We start from the raw sequence: 23,989 nt of genomic DNA, 5'->3' as shown, positions 1-23,989 counted from the left end.
AATCTTGAAAGGTACCTCCAGGTCCATCAAGAGATGAGTGAATAAGGAAAACGTGGTGTTTGCACACAGTAGAGTACTACTCTGCCATAAAGAAGGACAGTTTGTAGGAAAGTGAACTCACCTTGAGACCACAGTGTTAAGTGAAAACAGTCAGACACACAAGCTTCAGTATCGAATGGCTTCTCTTATGGGAGAAACTCAAAGCATAAATAATTAAAGAGCAAAATAAAAGCTAGATCACGGGGGAATAAAGATATGGATCTTTTGCAAAAGGGAGGGAACCAACAGATGGAGGGAGGGGAAAGGGAGAGGAGGGGAGAATAACATAAAAAGAATTAGGGTGTGTTACCTATGCGTATCTGCTCCTTGCGAGGAGTGGAATCATTATATACTGCAGATATGGATGGGTGAAAAATAAAATTTTTTTAAAAAAAACAGGCCGCACCAAGCAGGAGGAGTCAGCCTGCCCCCAAGCCTACCTCGCCAAGGAGGCTGGGTGCTGCTTCCCGCTCGGGCCCAGTCCGGCCCCTTCTCTGGAGAGGCGGCTGTCTGCCGCCAGGTGCTGCCACCTGCAGGCCGGGAATCTGCATTGCAGTTGCTACAGTGTTCTGACTGTGCCCCCATATTTTTTTTTTTTTTTTTTTAAATCGGTACCAGAGATCCAACTCAGGACTGCCTGTTTGGAAGGCAGGCGCTTATGCCGCTGAGCTAAATCTCCAGCCCCATGTGCCCCCCCATTTCAGCAGTAGGAAACTCCAATCTGTTATGGGGTATACACTGTGTCAACTTGAGAAGTTTAGAAGCTTAACTAAAGACTTCGCAGGGAGCCAGGTCCTAACTTTGTAAACATCCTCAGCCTATGCAAGAGGAGGGCACAGAGGTTGTGTGAGTGCTACACCTGCCCTGGATCCGGGAAGGTGGGGGCGGGGGGACTACATACATAAAAGAGCTTGCTCTCCCCTCTTTTGTTCTGGCTGCTTTTGCTTTCTGCTGCCTCGAAGTGTTGCCCCAGTGCCATGTCACCCTTCCTTGGAGCCAGCAGATTATGGACTGAAACCTCCACAAACAGTGAGCAAAATAGACCTTTCCTTCCTTCATTTTGGGTGTTGGATGCTTTGTCACAACAACGAGAAAAGTAACCAAGACAGTCCCTAAAGCCATGTGCTAGTGGCCTCCAGAGAAGAACCTGGGGAGGTGGCTGGGATTAGCTGAGGTCATGTGTGGAGCCCCAGATGGTGGCACTGGCTTTGGAAGAGGAGGAAGAGGAAGAGCCCCAAGCCGGCAGCTTGCAGGAGCTCACGGCCTGTGTGTATGGGCTCCCCGGCCTCCAGACTGTGCACTGATGAACCCCAGATTCTTCATAGGGCACCTGGCCTTGGGAATCCTGTTACAGCTACAGAAAACAGGCTGGAACTTGCAGTCTGTGGCCCAGCACATCTGGGAACTGCAGCCCAGCCCGGTCAGCAGTGATTTTCCAGACCCACAGCGGCTCATACGGGTGGGCGGGGAGTCTCTGACCCCTTGTGGGGCTCCTCAGCAAAGCAGAGCGCTTGCCCTGCTTCCTGCCTTGGACATGGGAAGGCGGTCACCACCTGCCAGGTAGGAGCCCAGGCAGGAAATGCCACAAACTCAGAACTGCAGCCAAGGCAGAAGGGAGGTAACCGCCAGCGGCCACAGGACGGAGAACGGACAGGAAGCTGGCAGAGTGGAAGAGGCTTGGAGTTCCGGGCGGCACCGGTGTTGGATTTCATGGACCAGATTTGTCCCATGAGCAGCATCCAGCTTTCTTCCTTGTACTGTGCAGGGGCAGAAAAGGCAGAGTGAGGTCCGGGTGGAAAATGCCACATCCCAAAGGTTTTACCTGGTGGCCCACAACTCTTAGGCCAGCGCCCTGGGAAGCTGAGGGTGGCAAATTCTAGCCCAGCCTGAAAATTTAGCAGCTTAGCAAGACCCTGTCTCCGAATTTTATAAAAAAGCAGCTGGGTTGCAGCTCAGTGTGCAGCCTTAGGTTCAAGCCCCAGCACCACTTTCTGGAATAGCTGGTTCTGGGAAAGGCAGTTTTCCTATCCCACTGCGCCCCTCCGTTGGACTCCCACCCTGGGTCCCTCCCAGGAGTCTCTTGCATTTAAAAGTGCCCTGGACCATCCTTAGATGCCCATGTTACCCAGGCAACCCCCGCCCGCGTGGGTTTTATCTTCCACTCTGAGGCTGGTGGTGCTCTCAGTCAAAGAAATAACCTGACCTCAGCATGGCTGCACCCTGCTCCCCACAGTGTAGAACCAGGCAGGTCGGGAAGGGCACATTCCATGTGGCACAGCTATGCCCGGGCACTGGCAGCAAGTGGGGTCCCCCCCCCCCGGCGTCCACAGCAGGTGCTTCGGGTGGGCTGCCCGTGACACACCCAGGAACAGTCTGAGTCGGCTGGAGAAGAACAGCTGGCACTGCAACACAGACAACAGGGAAGGGCCAGAGAGAGAGCTGCTTCTCTGCCCTTCCACACAAGCACCCGCTTTCCACGCGCAGCCCGGATGGCCTTGGGGGGCAGCCGGGGGTATGGGGGAAGGGTCCTGCGGCTTTGGTCCTACCCGCTGGCGGAAGCCAGGAAGCTTCCTTGGGTTTGCAAGAAAAGTTGTCCATCACACCACAGTGATGTCCATGCACGCGTGTTTGCAGTAGCACCGTCTCTGGTAGCCAGATCTTGGAAACAACTCCATGCCCATCCACTGAGGAATGGATAAAAAAGATGGTGTGTTTTTATACCATGGAGTAATACTCAGCCATAAAGAAGGACAAACTGGACTTTTCTAGGTAAACAGATGCAACTTGATACCATACTCATAACTGAAATAGATCAGACCTACATGTATAAACACTGCATTGTCTCACTAGTGAAAAACTGAAAGAAACAACATATGTATATGTATATAAAAAGTAGTTACGGACTGATTTCTCCGCGCTCACTGAAGAGAAGGATTTGTGCTGGTACTGTTTGGACAACTGAATGCAACTTGTGCTCTGGGTGAATGATTTGGGGATGACAGTGTACAATGTATGTACCTTTGTTGCCCCCAATTGACATATTTTGAAATTTTGGTGTTTTTTCCTTTTTTTTTTTCCCTCTCTGTTTGCAATAAAATGGATTTGAAAAAAACCATCACATTTCACTGCCAGAGGTTTTGTAGAGTCTCAATGATACCAAGCTCTAAGCAGGGGTGTTAACTTGTGGGCTCTTTACCCAAATCCAGAAAAGACAATTGGAGTTTCAGAATGTTCACCGCTGGCTTTAAGTACTCTAAATTATTTAGGAAAAATGCCTTGTTGGTATTTTCACAAAGGTGCGGTAGAAAGGTCTCTAGGACCCACGTCAGTAGACAGGAGTAATTTTCCTCTTTGACAGTATGCTTGAGACCTAGGTGACATTGTGGGATACATCTACTTGGTAAAAAGTGTTACTGCCTAAAGCAAATTGACATACACAGCATCTAACACTGTTACTTTGTGTGTGACCACAGCAGCTCAGATCTCCTTAACCAAGACCCCGGTGCAGTCTGTTTCAGTAACTGTAACCTTCACTTGTGTTTCGCCTTATTTATCCTGCATGAGGTTATCATAAAATTAAGGTGACTGTCCTCGTTTTTAAAACCTTTATTACCACGAAGATACATTGCATTTCTTCCTCCCACTGAGATGCATGGGTGCCACTGTTCCTGCCCTGTCTGGAGCAGCTCTGGAAGTGCTCTTTCGTGAGTGTCTGCAGTTGTGTTGAGGGGCCGCCTCCCAGTCTTGAATCAGCTCCAAACTCCTACCTGTCATGGTCACTGGGGCTGGGGGAGCCAAGTGTGGCAGAGCACCAGACCCATGAATACAGAAGGTGAGGACAGCATCGTGTTTTTTCAACAGAAATTGCCATAAATATTTTGAATACATCAGACATCGAGGCAGTCACAGGAAGATTCCTTACATGGCAGTGGTGATCTGTAAGGGTGGCTACCAAGCCAGACCTGTGATTCTGCCTTGGAACCAGCTCCCCTGTCTCCTTTTCTCCTGTGACTCGTGTGGCACCCAGGAGCCTCTGTCTCACCCTGCCCTCTTCTTGGAAACCTGTGTTTTCTCAGGGGAGCCTGGTGCCCTGTGCTGTGGCCCTCTAGTCCCACCTCAGCATGGACACTGTGCCCCCAGAGAGCACGCTTTAGGAAGGCCTTGACAGTCAGGCACAAGGAGGAACCTGAGGATATTTGGCCTGAAAAAGAGAAGAACAAAATCACTGTACTCCAGCGTGGGTCTAGGGGTGCAGTCCAGGTCTATAGCTGTGAAGTCACCTGGGCGGCACAAGAAATCCTAGGGATGCCAGTGCCATGGGTCCAGGGTATAGCCTGGGCATCCATACCAGCTCTCAGCTTTAGGCCTTAATGTCCCTGCAGCACCACCCTCCCCACCGAACAAATACTTCCATTTAATGACGCTGGTGTCTCTCATGCTGGGGACCCTCACTGCCTGCAGCTGCCTGACCCACACGGCACCTGCAGCTCCAGCCACACCTCAGACCTGGTCAGATGTACAGAACCTCAGGCCGGCCGCAAAGGCTGCATCCTCTCCGCAGCAAGCCCCCCAGCAACTGGAAAGAAACCTGCTGCGCAGCCTTATGTGCGAGATGATTCCCTTCTCTCCCTGCATCCTGTGAACAACCAGAAGGGTCATTGGAGTAAGTGACAGACAGTGGTGTCTGACCCATCAGCGAAACCAGGCACCAGGTCTCAGTGCCCTCTCCATGCCCGTGGCGGTGCCAGCCCCCTATCAGGCCCCCTCCATCGCTTGCTCTGCCTTCCCACCCACTTCCTCCTGCCCACTGGTGTCCTGCCCATGGCCCCGCTGTGTAAATATCTAATGTGCTCCCCTGGGCTGGGCGTCTGGGTTCCTGGTTCTCAGGTGACAGCCCTGGGCCATGCTGAGTCACTCCCCAGCCTGGTCCTTCACTGTCCTCCCAGGGCAGAGGCAGGTGTGTGATCGAGCTTGACGCCGATTCTGGACTAGGAGATTTCCAGACTCAGAGCCCTAGCGGTGGGTCTGTGGGTCATTTGCCAGCCACTTGGTTGGGTGCAGAAGCACTAGGTTTTCTCAGTGTTTTAGGCTTCTGTGAGGCTATCCTTCACTTCAACTCCTTCCTCAAAGTGCAAGTCACAGCTGGGTGCGGAGGTGCACGCCTGTAATCTCAGCACTCAGGAGGCTGAGGCAGGAGGACCGTTGCAAATTTAAGGCCAGTCTTGGCTACACAGTGAGTTCAAACCAGCCTAAACTATATAGAGGGACCCTGTCTCAGAAACAAAAAATACAAATCGAGGTCCTATCTTTTGTTTGGCCATATAAGAGATGGCAAAGGCAGGGGCAAACTTACGGGAAGTCAGGACTCTGAGAAGATAACATCCTGCCACTTGTTTCTCTGTAACCAGCTGGAGACAGGGTCAACAGAGAGAATCACTGCTTGTGCAGCTCACCATCTTGGATACCGGCACACATGCCACCCCTGGGACTCAGTCTACCCCAGTATAAGGCTTGCTGGGTTTCTCAGTGACCTGTGCACACACGGTCACACCATTCCCATGCACGTGCTGAGGTCTCACTCATGGCTGAGGCTCAGAGAGGGTGTGCTGCTGTCACAGGTAATCAACACTTAGGTGTCCCCAGATGTGGGGTCTGCAGGTGTGGGGCAGTGGCAGCCCTGGCTGGCGGGGTCTGCCTGGGGTCTTTCTCACAAAGATGGGAACTTGGTTTCCATTCCAGGAAGGGTGGGGGTAAAATGACTATTTAGTTCTGTTCTGAAGAATCTGACAGATTTTTGGGGACTTGGTAATTTAGCACGCTCTCAGAACTGAAAACACTGCGATTCTTTGGGCAAAGACAAGCATTTAACACTATGACATCTGTTGGACACCCTAAGTGACCGGACCACTGTGCTAATGCTGTTCCACTGAGAAACACTTTGAATAGTAGCCAGGACTAACGGGCAGCAAATTTAACTTCTTCTTTGTTAAATTTGGCTAAATATGTAAAGTCACTTAAAATTTTAAGAAGAATCCAAACGTTTCTCCCCATTTTACCCAAAATTGCAATGTTATAAAAAAGTTTTAGTCAGCTGTGGTCACCTAGAAACATGTCTGTTGCTTTGTTCGCACAGCTGAGGGGCCGCAGGGTCCTGTCCCAGGCTCAGCCCGGTGCTTGCTGGGGGGATTCTGCCCTCCTCTGTTATCGGCTCTGAGCCGCACAAGGGTGATTCAGTTCATAGAAACACTGTTTACCACTGCTCTGCAGAAAAATCCTTTTCCATGAACTGATGGCCAGGCAACCTTTTGGTTCCCAAGATGCTTTTCAAAGGACCTGCTTTGCAGGCTGCCAGGCACCTGGTGGCTCTCTTGTAGCTTCAGAAATGATGTCTCTAGCTAGGATTTGGTTTTTGGAGGTAGTGCTCTCTCTATACCATCCGCACTGCAATCACCTGAGCTCTAAGCCTGTGTCTCACATTCTAGGTGCTTGATGTTTTAGATCTCATGCATGGTCAGGGGCAGGGAGAAACTGAGGCAGAGAGCACCTCCATAACCCAGCCGGTTCTATGACAGAGTCCCGATCTGAACCCAGGATCCCCGGGGCCACTGCCTCTTTCCCAGGAGATTTGTGTCTCTCTTGGCAGTGAGGGATCCCATTTGTCACCTGCTGCATAAGTTCAAGCAAAGGCCAAGGGCCAGGTGCAGGAGGAAGAGAGGGGATGCTGACACCTGCTCTCTGGTCTTAGGAATGCCAGGGAAAATTGTTTCAGAGAAGGTCACTTCCTGAAAGAGTTTAAGGGAAACTTCCTGAAGCCCAGGTTTTTAGATCTGAATGTTTCTAAGGGATTTATTGACAAAATCTTCTCATGCCTTTGTGCTAGAAATGTGAGGAGAAGTAGTGTCCAGCATCTGAGAAAAAAGGCTGTGAATGTGACACGGGTTTGCATTATACGGATCCTGCTCCTGTGACCCAGGATCCCTGGGAAACTTGTCTGGGGATGGGGGAAGCCAAGGAGATATTTGGGGGACGAGCTGGGGTCCTGTCCTCTCAGGAGCTCGGGCAGCTGGACCTGCCATGGTGTGCTGCATCCTCCTAAGGTGACTGGGTGCAGGCAGGGGCTTCAGGAAGCAGCTTAAGTCACCTGGCCTCTTGGGAGCGTCCCTCAGCAAGGTTCCTGGGGTGGCTCAGAGGCGTCACAGGCACAGCAAGGCAGTGACTTCCTCCTGGGGTGCCCTGCGCCCACCAGTGTGTCCTCCCCCGGGGAGAACCCAGCCTGCCAGATGGGAGTCAGGGACCCAGGTACAGGAGGAAGTCGGGCTGGGAGGCAGTGCCACCACTGTCACCACACCATCTGCACAGATGAGGCAGAGGCAGTGAGTGGGTCTTGTTTGGTTTGTCTTGTTTTCGGAGCTGCCTCCCAGTGTTCTTTGGGCTTCCCTCTTAGCTGGTCCCATTTGCCACCTGGAGCTGGCGGGGCCACCAGGCTGGGCCTGGGCCAGGCCCTGCACTCACGTCACTGGCGTGTAGCCGTTACCACAGGAGAGCTGGGCTGCGAGCTGACCTACTTTTCCTGTCTAGCCCTGTCCCAGGCAAGCAGCTCCTGAGCCTCAGAGGGGGCCATCTCCCGGGGTCTCCCGCTCTCTCCCAGAGTCTCTTGGAGCCAGAGCACAGGGTCCTAACTCTGCAGTGTCTCCCCGAGTCTGTGTTAGGATGAGTTCTTGCCAGGGCCAGAGCTGCTCTCCTTCCAGCCTCTGCACACAGGCTCCTAAGGACAGTTTGCCGGCTATGTGTCCCCTACCAAGCACCTGCTCTGAGCTCAGGGCCAGGACGTGTGCAGAGCTGCCCAGGGGGGTGAGATCTGCCCTGCCCTTGAGGGCTTATCATGAAGTGGGGGTGGGGATCATGGCAACTAAGACCACGGAGAGGGAGGAACAGAGCTGATCAAAAAATATAGTGTGTTGGAGTAAAAAAAGCACAGGGCTAGGGATTTAGCTCAGCGGCATAAGCCCCTGCCCGGTAAGCGTGAGGATATGAGTTCAATTCCCGGACAAACAAAAAAACATTGAATAAAGGGGCATGTGTGTGTGTGTGTGTGTGTGTGTGTGTGTGTGTACATGCTTGTGTGTGTGCACAGGCATTACAGTAACAGACACACTGCCATTCATCTCTCTGCCAAATCCTCCCCTGGACTCTGCACACGCTTATGCCCCTGCTTCTGCCTCATTCCAAGACAGCTCTGAAGTCCTCTTTCCTGAGCGTCCTCACAGAGCAGATAAAAACACTCGTGGCAGCTGCGGCCCAGTTTGAGCCAACACAAGGGCCGCTGGCAAAACTACCTCGCCGTGTCCCCATCCACCGTATTTACCAGGTCTGGCACCGTGTGACTTCTGAATCTTCCCCGATGGACAACCACCTTGGAAGGGAAACATTTTGAATTGGTTCCGGACTCCAGGGCAGTCACGACCCTAGAACTAAAGATACTCGAGCCGAGTACTTCACCGGAAATGGTGGAGTGAGTGTTGGATGCGAGGGGGAGGGCTTGAGGGGATTCATGGCAATGGTCATTTACTGTGATTTTTAAAAACTTAAGCACTCTCCGTGTTTCCCTTGTAGAAGGGGATGGTGACATGACACAGGGCAGGTGTCGGCACTGGGGCCAGCAGCTTGTCCTCCGGGATGTCCCATCCCCAGCCCTCCCACACTGACTGCTTTGATTCCTGGCTGCATCTCTGCACACTGCTGCTCGTGGGTGGAGGACAGTATCTCCTAATCATTTGGGGGAAGTTAGGCTTGGATGATTGTGATCTGGTAAGCTGAAGTTTAAGAAGCCATAAGCCAGATCTTTATTTGTGGGGTGTCCACCAGCTCACGAGTTCTGAGCAGCACAGTCTGCTTCAAAGGCCGTCCTGGGCTTCTGCTGTCCAGCCTAGCTGAGGGCCACATGGTGGACTCTCTGCCACTTGAAGCCACCTTGTGGTGCTTCAGAGGTGGGGCCGATGAGGAATCATTCTGTGGGTGAATGATGACCGTGTTGTAACTGCTTCACTGGAATCTGCTAAAGAAAACAGCTCAGGCAGGCTGTTGTTTTAAGCATTACCGGGGGCAGAGCCACAGATGCGAGCCAGCATGGAGATCCAAGGGAGTTTTAGTCTATGCTGGAGTATCTCAGTCTGCATCTGGAAACTCATGATTTCTAGTCCTGCCGAGGCAAAACCTCAGTGGCCTCCAGCATTTCTGGAACCACTGAGCACCCCCCTCTTCTGGGTGACCAGGGGCTCTTGCTGTACCTGCCTCCAGCTCCTTCTCTTCAGGGAGATGGGTTTTCCATTCTCAGGACCCCTCTTTCCAGTTGGCCGGGGCCAGGCTGTCTTCAGACTTGGTGCCTGGTCAAGGGTTTGCGTGTTCTGGGAGGAGAGCTGTAAGCTCCCAGGACAATCTTGGGGGACACCTGTCTGGCACAAGCTGGAGGGGTGGTATTCTGGGTTGGAAATCTCTCCGTCCCTCCTTATCCTAAAGCCAGCAGCACATCCTCAGGCCTGTCCCTGTGGGCAACCTGACATAGACCTACTGGCCGGGTTGCGGTTTTCCTGGTCCACACACCCTCTGGCTAGCAGGAGCTGTGAGTTCCAGGTCTCTGGGAGAGAGAGGGACCCTTCTGGTCTGCTATCTGAAAGCTGAATTTTGCCAGGTGGTGGGTAGTGGCCAGCAAGGTCACATTCTGCAGGAGTCACAGTGCCATGCGCCCCGCAGTGGGCCGGGCTCAGGGGTAGCCTCCCATTTCACATTTGTCCTGGGGCAGGCAGCGCCCAGGGAGGTGGAGCAAAGTTAGCTCTGTTCTCAAGGTCTCCAGAGGTGCAAGTCAGGGTCTCCTCGATGGTTTCTAGCCCTGAAGGCCTCTGCACAGAATCCCGAGGGCCTAACAGCTGGAGGCAGAGAGGAAAGGGCCATAAAAAAAAAACTAAGATGTACTGTGTACAGGCACCAACTCCCCTTAATGAATATAATCATTATATACTGCAAACATGTGTGCCTAAGAATGACTTGGAAAACACAGAGGAGAGACTGTTAGACATGATGAAAAGGACCAGGGTGGGGTATAAGATGAGTACTAGGGGAATTAATATGATCCACAGCTGTCATAGGCATGCATAAAAATACGACACCCAGTGTTTTGTAAAATTACCATCCACTAAGTATATATATATATATATGGAATAAAAGGGGGTGCTGCATGCTCTTTCCTCCCCACCCCCAAATTGTGCCGGTGGCCTGAGTCTCAGGGCCTGGAGGAAAGAGAGGTGAAGGACTTCAGGGCCACTGCAGCTCCCTAGAAACATGCCCCCCTCCATGGCACCTTAGGCTCCCAGCTCCTCCCTAGCCCAGGGCCTTTGATCAAACTTCCGCCTGCCTCTTCTGTTCTGTGCAGAATGGAGCTGAAGAGGCAGCAGACGGAATAAGCAAGGAAGCCAACTTTGCAGAATCCTCTCAAAAGCAAAGCAGTCAGACAGAATAAATCACAGTAGGGTCAGGCAGGGGCAAGGAAGCGATCCCTGTGCTTCCAGTGCCAGCCCTGTTGGGGCCACCCGCAGCCTTGAGCCTGCCGGGCCTGGCAAAGGGAGCTGCAGCTGGGTGGGCGCTCCAAGCCATGCAGCCAGGCAGCAGGGAAAGGATGCCTCCCCTCCTAGGGCCAGTGGCTCCCAGTTCCCAAGGTCCCCACTTGTTCCATGTGAGGGTGCCAGTGTCTGCCAGGTGTGCCTGGGAGAGGAGGTCCTGGGTTCATGGACGAGGTGCCCTGATGGCTTCGGGTCTCCAATGTAGAAAGTCAGTATCAAGAACTTTTTACAGTAAAGGTCACCATTCCTGGCTCTGGTGAATGCTACCATCCACCCTAAAGAGAAGCGGGTGAAGAAGATCAAACCCCCACTTGGCTCATGCCTACATGACCTCCGAGACATCCCTCTCGATGGCCTGCAAGAGCACCCACATCGTGCCTCAGCATATCTGAAGCTCTGACATTAAACCCCAGGCTGCACTGTCCAGGTGTCCAAAATGCATTTGTGCGCTTTCTCCGAGCACATCTTTTCCCTCTGGCTCTCCTCGAAATCTCGAGCTGGCATAAGAGTTCCCAACCCGAGAAGAGTGCCTAGAGCCACAGCTGCAAGGAGGGCGGGCTACCTGGGGCCAGCTCTGTTGTGGGGGTCAGTTCAGTTCATCCGTGACAGCTGAACATGGCGGCCTCTAACAAAGGCTCACACTGACTCAGCTGCGAGCTGACTCATTCATCTCCTGCCCCTTGCTGATTCCTCCCTCCTGGCATCTTCTGTCCACGCCCTGACCACACGCTGTCACCATGCGTCGGGTTCTACAGTCGACTCAGGATCAGACTCCTGATAAAGAAGCCCCCAGAAGAAATCGCCAGGGATGGCAACATGTGTGTCAAAGGCTGCAGGAATAATGTGTCACCTGAAAGTGGTCTGTCAATCCAGATACTACAACTATGTGCACTTTAGAAATTCTTTGCTGGCCCGAACAATGTCATTGTAAACCTACTTAATGACAGATTCTCCCAACTTTCTCCATCCCTTCATTGCCTGCATCACCATTTCCCTGAATAGTTGAGTCCCAGTCCCTCGGAGAAAGGCAGCGAGGAGGAGTGGCTGTTGCAGGCAGATAAAGCCCAGCACTGCCGTTTCAGTGATGTTATGGTGGGAGATGACCATCTCGGGCCTGCCAAGGGTCCAGTCCATGGGCCAGGGGCTACCGTGGGATCCAGTGAAGAGTGGCTCTGCTGGCCTAGCTCCAGGAATGTGCAGAGAATTCCTTGGCTGAAGAGGAATTGGGCTCATCAGAGCAGCCAGTGCTCAGGTTTTCACTGTCCATTTCTCTTAGAAAAATTATTTTCCCCCCAGTAAATAAATCCCTGCAACCCCAAAAGCCATCCCCATAGAGGAAGAATCCAAACGTGGAATAATTTCCCAGCTTCCCCAAATGACAGTGGGAGACAAGATGAGTGTCACAGTTCATCAGTGACTGAGCCTCAGATTCTTATTTTTTCAATACAATGAAGAAAAATCACCACTGAGCTCCTATGCATGCAACACAGACCCACACCCAAGATGACAGGAGGCCCCACACCCCCCAGCAGTGAGGACAGAAGGGGTCCTGCCTGGTGACAGATAAACCCCAGCCAATCCAGGAGATGCGTGGGCTGGGTTTGGCACCTCTGGATTTCAGCTTTATTCTTGCTGAATATTTTTCTTTTTAATCACTCAATGCACCAGCCTTCACTGGTGTGGTGGGAAGGAGTACTGGGATTTCCTGCTAGCCTAAGGCCTGTAATTCAAACTGCTTCGCAGCCAATTTGAAAACATGATTTTGTTTGGTAAAAACATCAGCCTCGCATCACGACAGGCTTATGGCAGTCATTTCATGGAAAGTTATTCAGGGTGATACAGTGTTCCCCCGGGCCTAGCTAGACAGAGTGGATCTAGCACAGGGGCCAGCGAAGCACAGTGAGGTGGCCAGAGCTGGCCCATACATCCCCAACTCCCATGGCTGGTTTTGCACTCCTGTGGTGGAATAAACCAGTTGGAACACAGACTGTATGTCTCCTAAAATGTTTCCTAGGGCTCCCTTTACAGGAAAGCGCTGCCAGCCCCTGCGTCAGCGGGAGAAGCTGCCTTGCTGTAGGCGTTACCTTTGGAAGACCCAGCAGTAAGCCGTGGGTTCCTACAGAGTCTGGCGCCTGAATGATTCACTGGTTTCCTGTCTTGCTGCAGGATCCCTGTGAGTCCCAGGGTGCATAAGGAGACGGTCACGCTGTCACTGGACGGCTCCTTCCCCTCAGAGTCCATGCTCCAACCCTCTGTGTAGTTGGTAGCTGTGGGAAAGTGTGGGGTTCTCAGGGGACAGTCTCACTTGGTCATGTGAATGTCATCAGCATGCCTTCCTCTCATCCTCCGGGCCCATTAAGGTCAGTGTGTTTACTGAGGACCTGCTGTGCAATGAACACTCTGCACCCCCACCCATATTCATTCTCTTCCCCTCCTTCCACACGTCATGTTGGCCTGTGTGTGTGTACATATGCATCTTTCTGCCACGCCTGAGGTTTGCATGACCCCCAGAGTCCATGTCTGCTTCACCCAGGGCAAGCTCTTCTGCACACAGGATGCATTCATGGATATTCAAGGCAGGTCCATCTTTAGATAGGATCACATCCTTTTTATGGCTGAATAGTATTCCATTTGTGCATGTAACACATTTCTCACCTTTGCTCATCAGGTTGACATTTAGGTGGCTTCAGAGCTTGGCTGCTGTGAGTAGTTCTGTAAACCTGCAGGTGTAGCTGTGTCTTCACAGACCAAACCCACTCCCTGTGGCTATACACTCAGGAGTGAGACTGTCAGATCACAGGGTAGTTCTGTGTTTATTTTCCTGAAGAACCGCCGTGCCCTTTTCCATAATGGCTGCAGTGGCTTATATTCCCAGCAGCAGGGCCTGGGTTCTCATTTCCTCACACCCTCACCCAGTGTTTGTCATTTTGTCTTCTGATCACAGCCATTCTAGCTGGAGGTGGGTTTGATTTGCGTTTCCCTGATGACCAGCGCTGCCGAGTGAGCGTTTACCTCTCCTGCACGTGTTGACCTGTTGCATGTCTGCTTTCGAGGGCCTGGAGAGATGATGTTAAGTGAAATAACCCAGATGCAGTCACTGGCGTGTGGAATCTGAAACAGTTAATCCATAGGAGTCAAGAGTGAAATGGTGGCTTCCCAAGGCCGACCCACGGTTATTAGAAGATAAGAGGATGACACTCTGCTGTCGTATTGCATGGTGGGACAACTGTACTGACAGTACTGTGTGGCTCCAAGAGCGAGAGGAGAGGTTTTTAATGTTCCTACCAGGAAGATATGATAAACAAGAGAGATGACAGATGTGCTAATTACCCCGACCTGATCAGTACTCAGTGCACACCTGTCAGAATGCCCCACCAGGCCCATTCATATGCACCTTATTATGCACCAGGGTTTTGAAACAATAAAGTGCATGGCACAGATGAAAGTTCAAGGCAGGCAAGGAGAAAGGACGAGGCTGGTGTCAGCTCGTGGGGACCACAGCATGCAGGACAGTCAGGAGAGGCGGGCGAGGGACTCGCCTCGGCTGGCTGCGCTGCAGAAGTGCACACACACCTCCTGCCCAGTGTGGCAGTCTTATGTTGGCAAGGAGAGACACAGACTATGCCTAAGGGACTCAGTGTCACAGGCCAAGTGGGTTGGCGTGAAAATTTTAAAACAGCAGATCCGAATTTGTTGTGCTGTTTTGTTTTTTTGAGACAAAGTCTCAATATGTAGTTCAGCCTGGCCTTGAACTTGCTATGGAGCCCAGGCTGGCCTCAAACTCATGGCAACCCTCCTGCCTCAGCCTCCCAAATTCTGGGATTATAGACATGTACCACAATGCCTGGCAGGGCAGTTCTGAATTTGGAAGCCCCACTGTCCCGTGGGCAGTGGGTGGAGAAGAGCCAAGGTGGGGTCTGGTTCTCTGGTCCCGAGTCCACATCCATGGGCAGTGCTGTGCACCATCCACTGGGGGCAGTGCATGCAGATGGCTCAGGGAGGATGACTCCAGCCGCACTCAATCTGCAGAACTAGGAGGAGATGAGATGAGAATTCTTCTGCTCAGAATTTGACAGGGGCCAACATCTGAACAGGGAACCACTGGACACCGCCGTCATCCCTATCTTGGTGCCTTTCCCTCTCTGGTCACCAGCTCTTGCTGAGTTTTTGCTGGAACTGAAGTCATAAGGCTATAATTGTACCATCGAATAGATGCACAGGAGCCGGGGCCTGGACCTGCCACACTTGCCCTGCAGTTTGTGGGAGTGAAGGTTAAGCAACCATGGGGTTTCAGAAAGAGGCTGGGCCTTGGCTGCTTCTCCCTCCCCTCCTTCCAGTCTCCATGCCTGTATGTTTACTGAGCACCTGCTATGGCTGAGGAGCTGGGCCGAAAGTCATGAAATCAGTGTGCTAACCCTGCCATCAGAACAGTGAGGGTCCCGGTTTTGAGTGGCTGCCAGGGACCAGGCTTTGTAAGCCCAGCTTCATGTGGAAGCACCACTGTCCTCCAGCTCCCACAGATTATGAGTTAAAGGGGGCGACTCAAAAATAAACACAGGGGTGGGCCTACGTGTCCACAGTGCCACAAAGCGGGAGTCCTGCATGTTCCTCGAGAGACAAGAGGATAACAAAATGTGGCCTGTGCATGTGATGGAGTATATTTAGCCCTCAGAAGGCCATTCCGAGCCATGAGCCTCGGATAAACATCGGGGACACTGTGCTAAGTGAAAGGAGCCGGGTGCAGTGGGACAAATGCTGTGCAATGCCACCCACGTGAGCCATCTAAAGCAGGCAGAGCCGCAGTGGTGGAGAGGGACTCTGCAGTGGCCAGGGGTGAAGGGAGTGGGGGATGGAGAGCTGACAGTTCGTGGAGGTAGATTTCAGTTCTACCAGACGCAGGGAGCTCTACGGCTGGGTGCTTGGGATGGTTGCATAGCCATAGTAGTGAATTTCATGATGTGTACATCACTGGAATTTTCTTTTTTTCTGTACCAGGGACGGAACTCACAACCTCACACTTGCCAGGCAGCTGCTTGCACTGCTGAGCTAAATCCCCAACCCCCACTGTAATTTTTTTAAGTGAAATAAAACTACATGGGGAAGACATGGTGGGGACACAATAAGATGCCAGCATGGCCCACCTGTGGCAGGCGCTGCTGGGAGCTGAGATGCTTCCTCCTCCCACAGAACCAGTTCAGCCAAACGGCTTAGACAGGGCTCCTGCATGCTGAATGGAGCAGAGGCCTGGGAGGGACCAGGAAGAAAGGGAGTGGGCACAGCTCATCCAGGATTCATGGATTCAGGAAATGTTTAAGGATACACAGATGTAAATCAGAGAAGACTGGGTTGATAAAGAATAGCTGTTAGCCACTGTTCCATGTTTAGCCTGTGACTCAGCAACCCCTGTCATCCAAACAGGACCCTAGCACCTTGGCCTACCCAGCCCTCTGTAAACTGGCTCTGTCCAGGGCTGCTAGTGACAGAGCTCAAGGGAGATTCCTAGCCCTGCCCTGGGTGCTTGGCCCACCATCACTTCCTCAGAGGACAGGATTCAGGTGGAGTGTCACTGGATGAATGGATACCTCGTTTTCCATGTCATAAGCTCTAGCAGATTGCATCCAGATGACATTAAGCACTTGTCTGCTTCCAGATGTGAACCCCACAGCAGTGATGTCACCAGACACCACTGTAACTGTGATACAGCTACTGGGCATGTTCCTCGTGAGGCTGCCCCGTGCACTGCCATATGCTGAAGGGGTCCGAGTGTGAACGGAGGCGATGTCTACAGCCTCCTGTGCTGTGCGCGTGGGTGGTGAGCATCACAGACTACACTGTCGCCCTGGCCTTTTACCTAGGGCTGGACAGCAGCCCAAGGCAGAGCACTTACCATACGTGCACAAGGCCCTGGGTTCCATGCCCAGCACCACGCACACGTGTGCACACTCAAACTTTACATTTCTAGCACATTTACCAGTCCATTTGAATGCACGCATTTTGGAAGAGATGGCTTCAAATACTCTATGTTGAAAACACAGCAAGTGTGACACAGCTTCTCTGCTGTCCCCACCCCATCCAGCTCAGTCACTGCCTCTCAACTGCTGCCACCTTCTGCCTTCAGTGCCCTGAAGCTGTGGCCTCATGACATCTGGGAATGTTTCTGCTTCGTGTGCCTGTGAATCGGGTGGGGCTCTGGGAATCACATGAATGAAAGTGGCAGTCAGGGGTATGTCCTGTGGGGTGACCCAACCCAGGGGCTGCATGGGACAGGAGGGGAAACAGTCATTCATTGGTCCTGAGGGTCCCAGAGCTGCAGTCCAGATGGTAGAGACCCTAGGGACTTGGGCAGTGAGAACATAGCTGGGTGTGCCCCAGCTGGAGTGTGAGTGTGTCCAGGGGAAGTCTGAGGGTCACAGTCCCCTGGGGCGATTCTCCCAGCTGCAGGGCAGAGCCTTTCTGTATTTTAATAGGAAGATGGGCACATACGCTGTCCTTCAGGATGTCACAGTGACAGGCGTCCTGCCAGGGGAATGAATGTGGCCAGGTGCAGCATCACTGGCAGGTCACAAGAATCTACCAGGAGGCACCTGCTGACCTCGTGGTTTCTGGAGGCTGCTTCACTGTGCTGAGTCTCACGTGGTCCTCCAAGTGTGTTCTGAAGTGTCTCGGGGCCCAGGTGAGCAAAGAGCAAAACACTTCTTCATGAGAACTATTTGTTTAAAAAAACAGGCAACAAGGGCTGGGGATTTAGCTCAGTGGCATAAGCGCCTGCCTTGCAAGCAGGCAGTCGTGAGTTTGATCCCTGGTACCGATAAAAAACGAAAACAACAAAAAAAAAGCACAATGAAAACCCCTTCTCTCATGGTGACTCTTCCAGAAGCCGCTTGACATCTGGTGACATCACTGCAGTGGCACCTAAGGCTAGAATGCTTGTGTATCTACCAGAAAGTTTCCCAACATGGACCTACGTCCCTGGGGGTGCTTGGTACACTTTCAGGGGTGCAAAGGGGTGTTGGGGCCAGGAAGTTGCGGAAACGTGGGGCTACAGGTTGTCAATTAGGACAAAATGATGGTGACCAGAGAGCTGTGAGAGAGACCCAGACGCAGACCATAATCATCTGGGTTTGGTTTTGTTTTGCAGGAAAAGCTGCATAGAAAATCTAATGGATGAAGATGAGAAAGATAGAGCCAAGAGGTAAGCAGAAGCCATGCCGCCCACTGCACACTGCCCTCCGGGTCGGTCTGGCTGCCGGTCTCCCAGCCCTGGTTCCTGTGTACACCTGCAGGGCCGGGTGCACACACTGTTTCAGGACTGGGCTCCCTGGCTTTGCACAGTGATCAGACTGTCACTGTTACCAGCCCTACCTGAGCACACGCTGACCACTCAGCTCAGCTCCGAGCACTTTCCTGCTCACGGGCTCAGTTCTCCTTGGCACCATGGACTGGGGGTGTCAGTCAGTCTCTGGCCCATGGTTGGGTCAACCAGAGATACACGCTTGGTAACTACCATGGTGGTGGTCTTAGAACCCTGTCTGTTTCTAGTCCCTCACCAGACATTTACTGAACACCTACTAGATGCAAGGGAGGATCATGACACTGACCATCTGAAGGTCAAGAATGTCGCAACTGCCAGCAATCCCCCAAAGTAGGCAGCTCCTGTGCTTGGCTCTGGGGACTCTGGGCAAGAAGCTTTCTGCCCATGCGCAGCGCACAGGAGAATGGAGTGACCAGGCAGCTGCCGCTGATTGGTGGTGTGCAGGGCAACAGGCCAGCCCAGAGCTGGAGGCTCCTGTCATCCTAAGCCTGGTGGACGCAGGTCTTCCTCCCTCCCAAGATTCTAATCTGCAACCAGTCAAGGAGCCAGGGTATTTTAAACTCCCCTAATATTTCCTTTAAAAACTATCTGGAAGTGGAGGTTTTGCCCAGCAGTGTTTAGGAGTCAGGCTGGCGTGGGAGAAGGACTAGTACTGTGAACTTACTTCTACTTTTTTCTTATTTTATTCTCAACTGATCTTTTTTTAATATATACTTGAAAGCCCCACAGTAAAAATTCAAACAAACAACCAGGTGAGTGGCACCCCAGCTTATTCTGCAGCTCCGGATGTCCCCTTGCTAGAAACCCTGGCTCCCTGCTGCAGTGCACTGCAAAACCCGCAGGTCACACCCTGAGAGGGTGCTTGATCCGTTGAGGCCTCCACGAGTGATGGACAGACACAGGCTTCTCTACCCTCTGCAGGATGCACTGGCTCCCTGGGGTTCCTGCAGGAAGCTATGCAAGAGTGTTGAGCCAGTGAATTTTAAATGCTTCTTGTGTCTAAGGCTCTGTCTCCTCACCTGCAGTGGAGGGCAGTCACATCTGTCCTCCCTGCTGCAGGGCTGGTTTGAGAATCAGCCAAAAAAATACACCAAGCAACTGTTTTTAAGTAATAATCACCATGTGTGATTATACTACATGGGAAAATAATGCTTCACCGTAATACATTTGCAGGGTGCTCTAATTAGCAATAACGTGAAGCGGCAGTAGCCAGCATTCACTAACCGCTCCTGTGTGCCCTAAGGCGTGTCCCCATGCTGAGCCACATTCCTCCACATGTAGGACCTCCTGTGTATGTCAATGTTGGTCTCATTTTACAGATGAGGACACTAAGGCTCCGTGATATGGGAAGTTGGTCAGAGATCAGAAAGGACTCATGAGAGGCAGGTGGGAAGTTAAACAGGTCTCCTTAATCGTGTGCTATCCCTGGGCCTGCCAGCACACACTATAATCCCTATGTTCAGGACGCTTAGGCAGGAGGACTGCCCTGAGTTCAAGGCCAGCCTGACCTCCATAGTGAGACCCTGTCTCAGAAAACAAACACTAACAACAAAAAGTTTAGGCTCTGCTCTTGCCGCTCAAACTGTAAAAGGTTCTCCTCATATAAGAACAAATTCAGTCTCTCTGGCAGGCCCAGACTGAAACATTCTGATGTGGCTTTGGAGTCAAAGGGAGTTTTGTTTTTGCCATCGTCCCCTTTAATGCATCCCTCCTAAGCTCCTATGGCCCTAGCCTCTCCTCTGCATGTCCTGTCAAGAAGAGAGAAGATGCATGATTCAGTGCTCACACATTCCAGCCTTCACCCTGTCTGTGTGCCAGAAACACCTTGGCCAAAAGCCCTAGGATAAACCAGATTACATTCAGTTTACAGTTTGGATCTGGGGGATCCCAAAGACCTGTCTGATAGAAGTTTTCAAGGAGGCCTAGTAAGGGGAAGTGAGGTCCCTGGGAGTGGCTCTTGAAGAGGATACAGGGCCCTAATCCCATACCCTACTCCCTCTCTTTCTTCCCAGTCATCTGGAACGAGAGGAATGAACTTCCTCTCGTGCACCCTGCCATGATGTCCTGGGCTGCCGCAGGCCCAAAGCAACAGGGCCAAGTGACCATGGACTGAAACCTCTGAAACTATGAGCTGAAAAGAGCCTTTTCCTCCCTTTAAATTGATTAACATCAGGTGCTTGTCACATTAATGAAAAGCAGACTACTGTGGATTCTTTTCACTCATTCTCAGCCCCAATTTCTTTGGGCCATAAGCACATCCCCTGTATCAGTCAGCTGCCTACTGATTGAACAGAACACCCAAGGCCAGGTCCTTTATAAAGATTTATTTGGCTCTCCTTCTAGAGATTCAAGGGCATGAGGCCAACACTGGCTCGGCTCTGGGGAGGATCTCATCGCAGATGGTATCAGAGGGGGAGCACCTATGAGAGCCATCACAACACAGGCCAGGAAGCCAGAGAGGGGCTGGGCCTGGCCACCACTTCGCACCAGGCTCCACTTCTTAAAAGCCCCCCTCCTTCACATCACTCCATGGAGGACTAAGCATCCAACACATGAACCCTTGGGGAGGGTTGGGAGCACTGCCCCCACCTAAGACATCTGGACATCATCCCCTGGCTGGTGCTGGTATAGAAAGACCATTCCCCTCTCTCCTCTATCCTCAGTTGGCCAGTGGGCTTGGGGTTTTCATTAATCTCTAAAGCTCCTTGCTAGAATGGCAGCACCAACACAGAACGCTTCCTATGACTCAGAAAAAGCAAACACAAGCTTCTGCCCACTGCAAAGCTTCTACGTGGCAGGTTTTGTAGTAGCAACATGGGACCTCAGTCCCACTTGAGGCCCTACTGTGCCTTCGTCTTCACTCACATGTTCTTCATAACATCAGAGATGCTCAGCTGAGATCAGAACCTGCATCACCTCCAGAAAACATACTTCATGTGAGGCCAGGCTTTTGAGCTGTAGGGAACTCATGGTGCATCTGGGCTGACTGATCACACAGATCCACGTTCTCCCATGAGTTTCTATGTAATTCCAGCAAGCAATCATCCAGGGCCTGCTGTGCGTTCACATCTGTGTGCTATTTCTTTCAGGGAAGATGCAAAAATGGGGTCCCAGTACCCTAGTGGGAAGCAGGTTGGCTGAGAAATATTTGGGATCCCTGGGTAACAAGGTCACAGTTCTCCAATTTGTGTTCTGGTCGTAAGCCCATCTCTGTCATTCTGATGTGATGTAGTGTTGGTGGGGTGTGTGCATGTGTTTGCCTTCCAGGCAGTGGTGGAGTACAGCAGGAAGGGAGAAGGCTTTGCTAGACTCAGACAGACTTGGCTTGAGTGATCGTCTGAGTTACTGCCTATTCTTGGACAGGCCACTAAACCTCTCTTCGCCTGTGTCTTCTTTTGTAACATGGGGATGATGACAGAGGCAGCTTCACGCATGTGTTACTGCAAGAATCCAGTTCAGCTGTCTGTGAGCGCTGGGCACCATGCAGTGTACATGGAGCTGACGACAACAGCTGAGGCTCCAGGACGCTGACGGTGGCTCTCCAGTCCTACAGTCCTACCCCTCGAAATTTATGACATTATTATCATTACCATTATTATTTACAGATAAGAAGCCCAAGGCTCAGGAACCACACAACCAGTCAGTGGCAGGCAGGGCTTCAGATCTGAGCGCAGATTTTCAATTCTGGGCTCCTAACAACCAAAGATAGGGATGGTATGCAGTGACAGAAACCCTTGCTTCCCAAAGAAGATGAGTGTCTACAGGTTTGCAGTCTACAAAGTCAGCTGACCCTGCTTCCTGGTGCAAATAAGCTCCTCCTGGCTGAGAATAAGCTGCAGCTTGCTGGCTTCTTTGACTGAGTGTTAAAGGACTTTGTGACTGCTCTCTCCTGGAACCTATTACCACAGCGGTGCATGTAGTGGAGGGAGGGACGTGAGTTTCTGGCATAAGAATCAAGGATGTGTGGCAAGGTTAGTTGATCCTTGGTGTCCTCAATGGAGTAAAGGCTGGTTCTGAAACATGTTAAGCCTGCTTTCATCTTTGAGCCCAATCCTTAGTCTCAACATGGATAAAATGGTTTAGGCAGGAGTTGGGATAAGAGCTGTTCCTGCCACAGAGCCAGAGGGCCAGAGGCACAGTGTCCGCCACCTGGAGGCAGGGTGTTTCTTCCGGTCCCCCAGGCTGGAGGGGAAGGAGACAGGGTAGTTTGATGTGGATCAACATCTAACGCAGCCCCTCTGCGTGTGTTAACTAAGACTCAACTAAGGCCCTCTGATGTTAGCAAGTTAGGAAGCCATTCACAAAAACAAGTGCAAAGGAGGAAACAGCCCTGCCAAGGCTGTGTGAGGCAAAGCAAGGACAGGACCAAAACGCACGAGCTCCTCCTCCTCCTCAGTCTCCTGCTCGGAGTTCCGGCCAGGAACCAAACTCATTTCAGCTGTACCACCTCTTTACCATCATTAGTTCGAGTGCATAGTGATTATATTCATCGAGCTGAGCTGGTAAACGCACGCAACACATCTTAAGTCTTTTCTCATTCCCTTCCCTTCTCCCTCTCCCCTCCCTTCATCTCTTGGTCCTGTTCCCATCTGCAAAAGATCTGTCCCCCCATTTCCTACTAGCTGTCTTTGGTTTTGCTCTTGCATTTATTTACACCTAGGGTTTCTTGCATAAAAGAAGCCATTTGATATTTAAGCTTCTGATATTTGACTTATTTCATGTAACATTATGGTCTCCATTTTCTTACAAATGACTCAAATCTGTTCTTCTTTATGGCTTGATAGCTCCATTATGCATAAATGCCACATTTTCTTTACCTGTTTATCTGCTTTTGGACATACAGGCTGCTTGCAAGATTTAGCTATTATGAATTGTGCTGCTATAAATACGGTGTGCATGGACCACTGTGATCTGATGTCTTTCACTCTTTTAGAAAAGTGTCTAGAAGGGGAATAGCTGGGTGGAATGGGATTCCCTATTTTAGGTTTTTGAGGAGTCTCCATGCTGATTTTCATAGTGGTTTTACTAGTCCACATTCCCACCAACAATGAAAAAGGGCTCCTTTGCCCCCGAAGCTCTTCAGCACTTATTATTTGATTTCTTGGTGATAGCCTTTCTCTCTAGTTTAAGGTAGTTTCTCAGTGTTGTTTTAATTTGCATTTCTGTAGTGGCTAGACACACTGCTGGCCATTTTGTTCATGTATTTATTGGCCATTTGCACCTCAGGTGTAAATTCTCTAGGTCTGAAAGGGCAGGCCCAGCTGTGACCTTCCATGGTGAGGACTTCTGGTCCAAGTGTGATTGTGAGGTGCCTCGCATGTCAGCCCTGTGCCCTGCGCTCAGTGTCCCCACTGGATCCAGTGGTGCTGATTCTGCTGAGGTTCATTCCTGGCCTCTGGATTGGGTGTGGTGTGTGTACATTGCTGTGGGCTGGGCATGGGGGAAAGAGCAGGAGGAAATGTAGCTTCCGAGTTGCTCCTTTGGTTGGTGATTAAGGTAGTAGCTGACATCTGGAGGACCAGGGAAGTCACAGGACATGCAGCACCCTGTAACTTCCAGATGAGTGACTCTGACCTCAAAACCAAGGGAAAAGGAGGCCCCAGCTTGCAGGTGGAGGCCAAGCCTTTCTGGGGCCATCAGGGAGAGTAGAAACGGGGCTCCGTTGACTGGGGCTTCCAGGTTCTCTCTGCTGGGGCCTGCTGCAAGGCTGGGATCTGCTGTCCCAGGAGAAATACGTGCCTGGCAGGCTTAGGAACTCGGGATTTCTCAGCTCAGAGAGACCAGAACCTCTCTGAGGGCATTTCAAATGAGAGGCACTTGACTAAAAGCCCGTTTGCTAACTGTAAATGCGGAAGGGCCCATCCAAGGTCCATCATGCTGCCTTTCTGTAGAAAAGGCTAAACACTCCTTTTAGGATTTGGGTGACGAGTTCCTAAGGCTCCTGTTCCAGTTAAAAGCTGCTTGTGTGATAATTAACTAAAAGTCACTGTGAAATGAGGCCAGCTTCCCACTGAGACCCAGACAT

General features: G+C 51.6%; 1 protein-coding gene across 4 annotated transcripts in view; it reads left to right on the top strand.

Annotated features, from left to right (window-relative positions):
- The window catches only part of Npas2 (neuronal PAS domain protein 2), a 134,462-nt gene that overhangs the window by 47,490 nt on the left and 62,983 nt on the right, over positions 1-23,989 (top strand). For all 4 annotated transcript variants that reach the window (XM_063229832.1, XM_013154341.2, XM_063229833.1 and 1 more), the window contains exon 2: positions 17,791-17,844. In XM_063229832.1, coding sequence (XP_063085902.1) covers positions 17,817-17,844 — 28 coding nt within the window. In that variant the 5' untranslated portion in view covers positions 17,791-17,816. The remainder of the gene's footprint in view (positions 1-17,790; positions 17,845-23,989) is intronic.

This window comes from Cavia porcellus, unplaced genomic scaffold (assembly GCF_034190915.1).
Source record: "Cavia porcellus strain 051 isolate PalLab524CR breed Dunkin Hartley unplaced genomic scaffold, mCavPor4.1 scaffold_18, whole genome shotgun sequence".
NCBI lineage: Eukaryota > Metazoa > Chordata > Mammalia > Rodentia > Caviidae > Cavia > Cavia porcellus.
The sequence above is the reverse complement of the archived record's forward strand: the minus strand, read 5'-3'. Positions and strand labels throughout refer to the sequence as shown.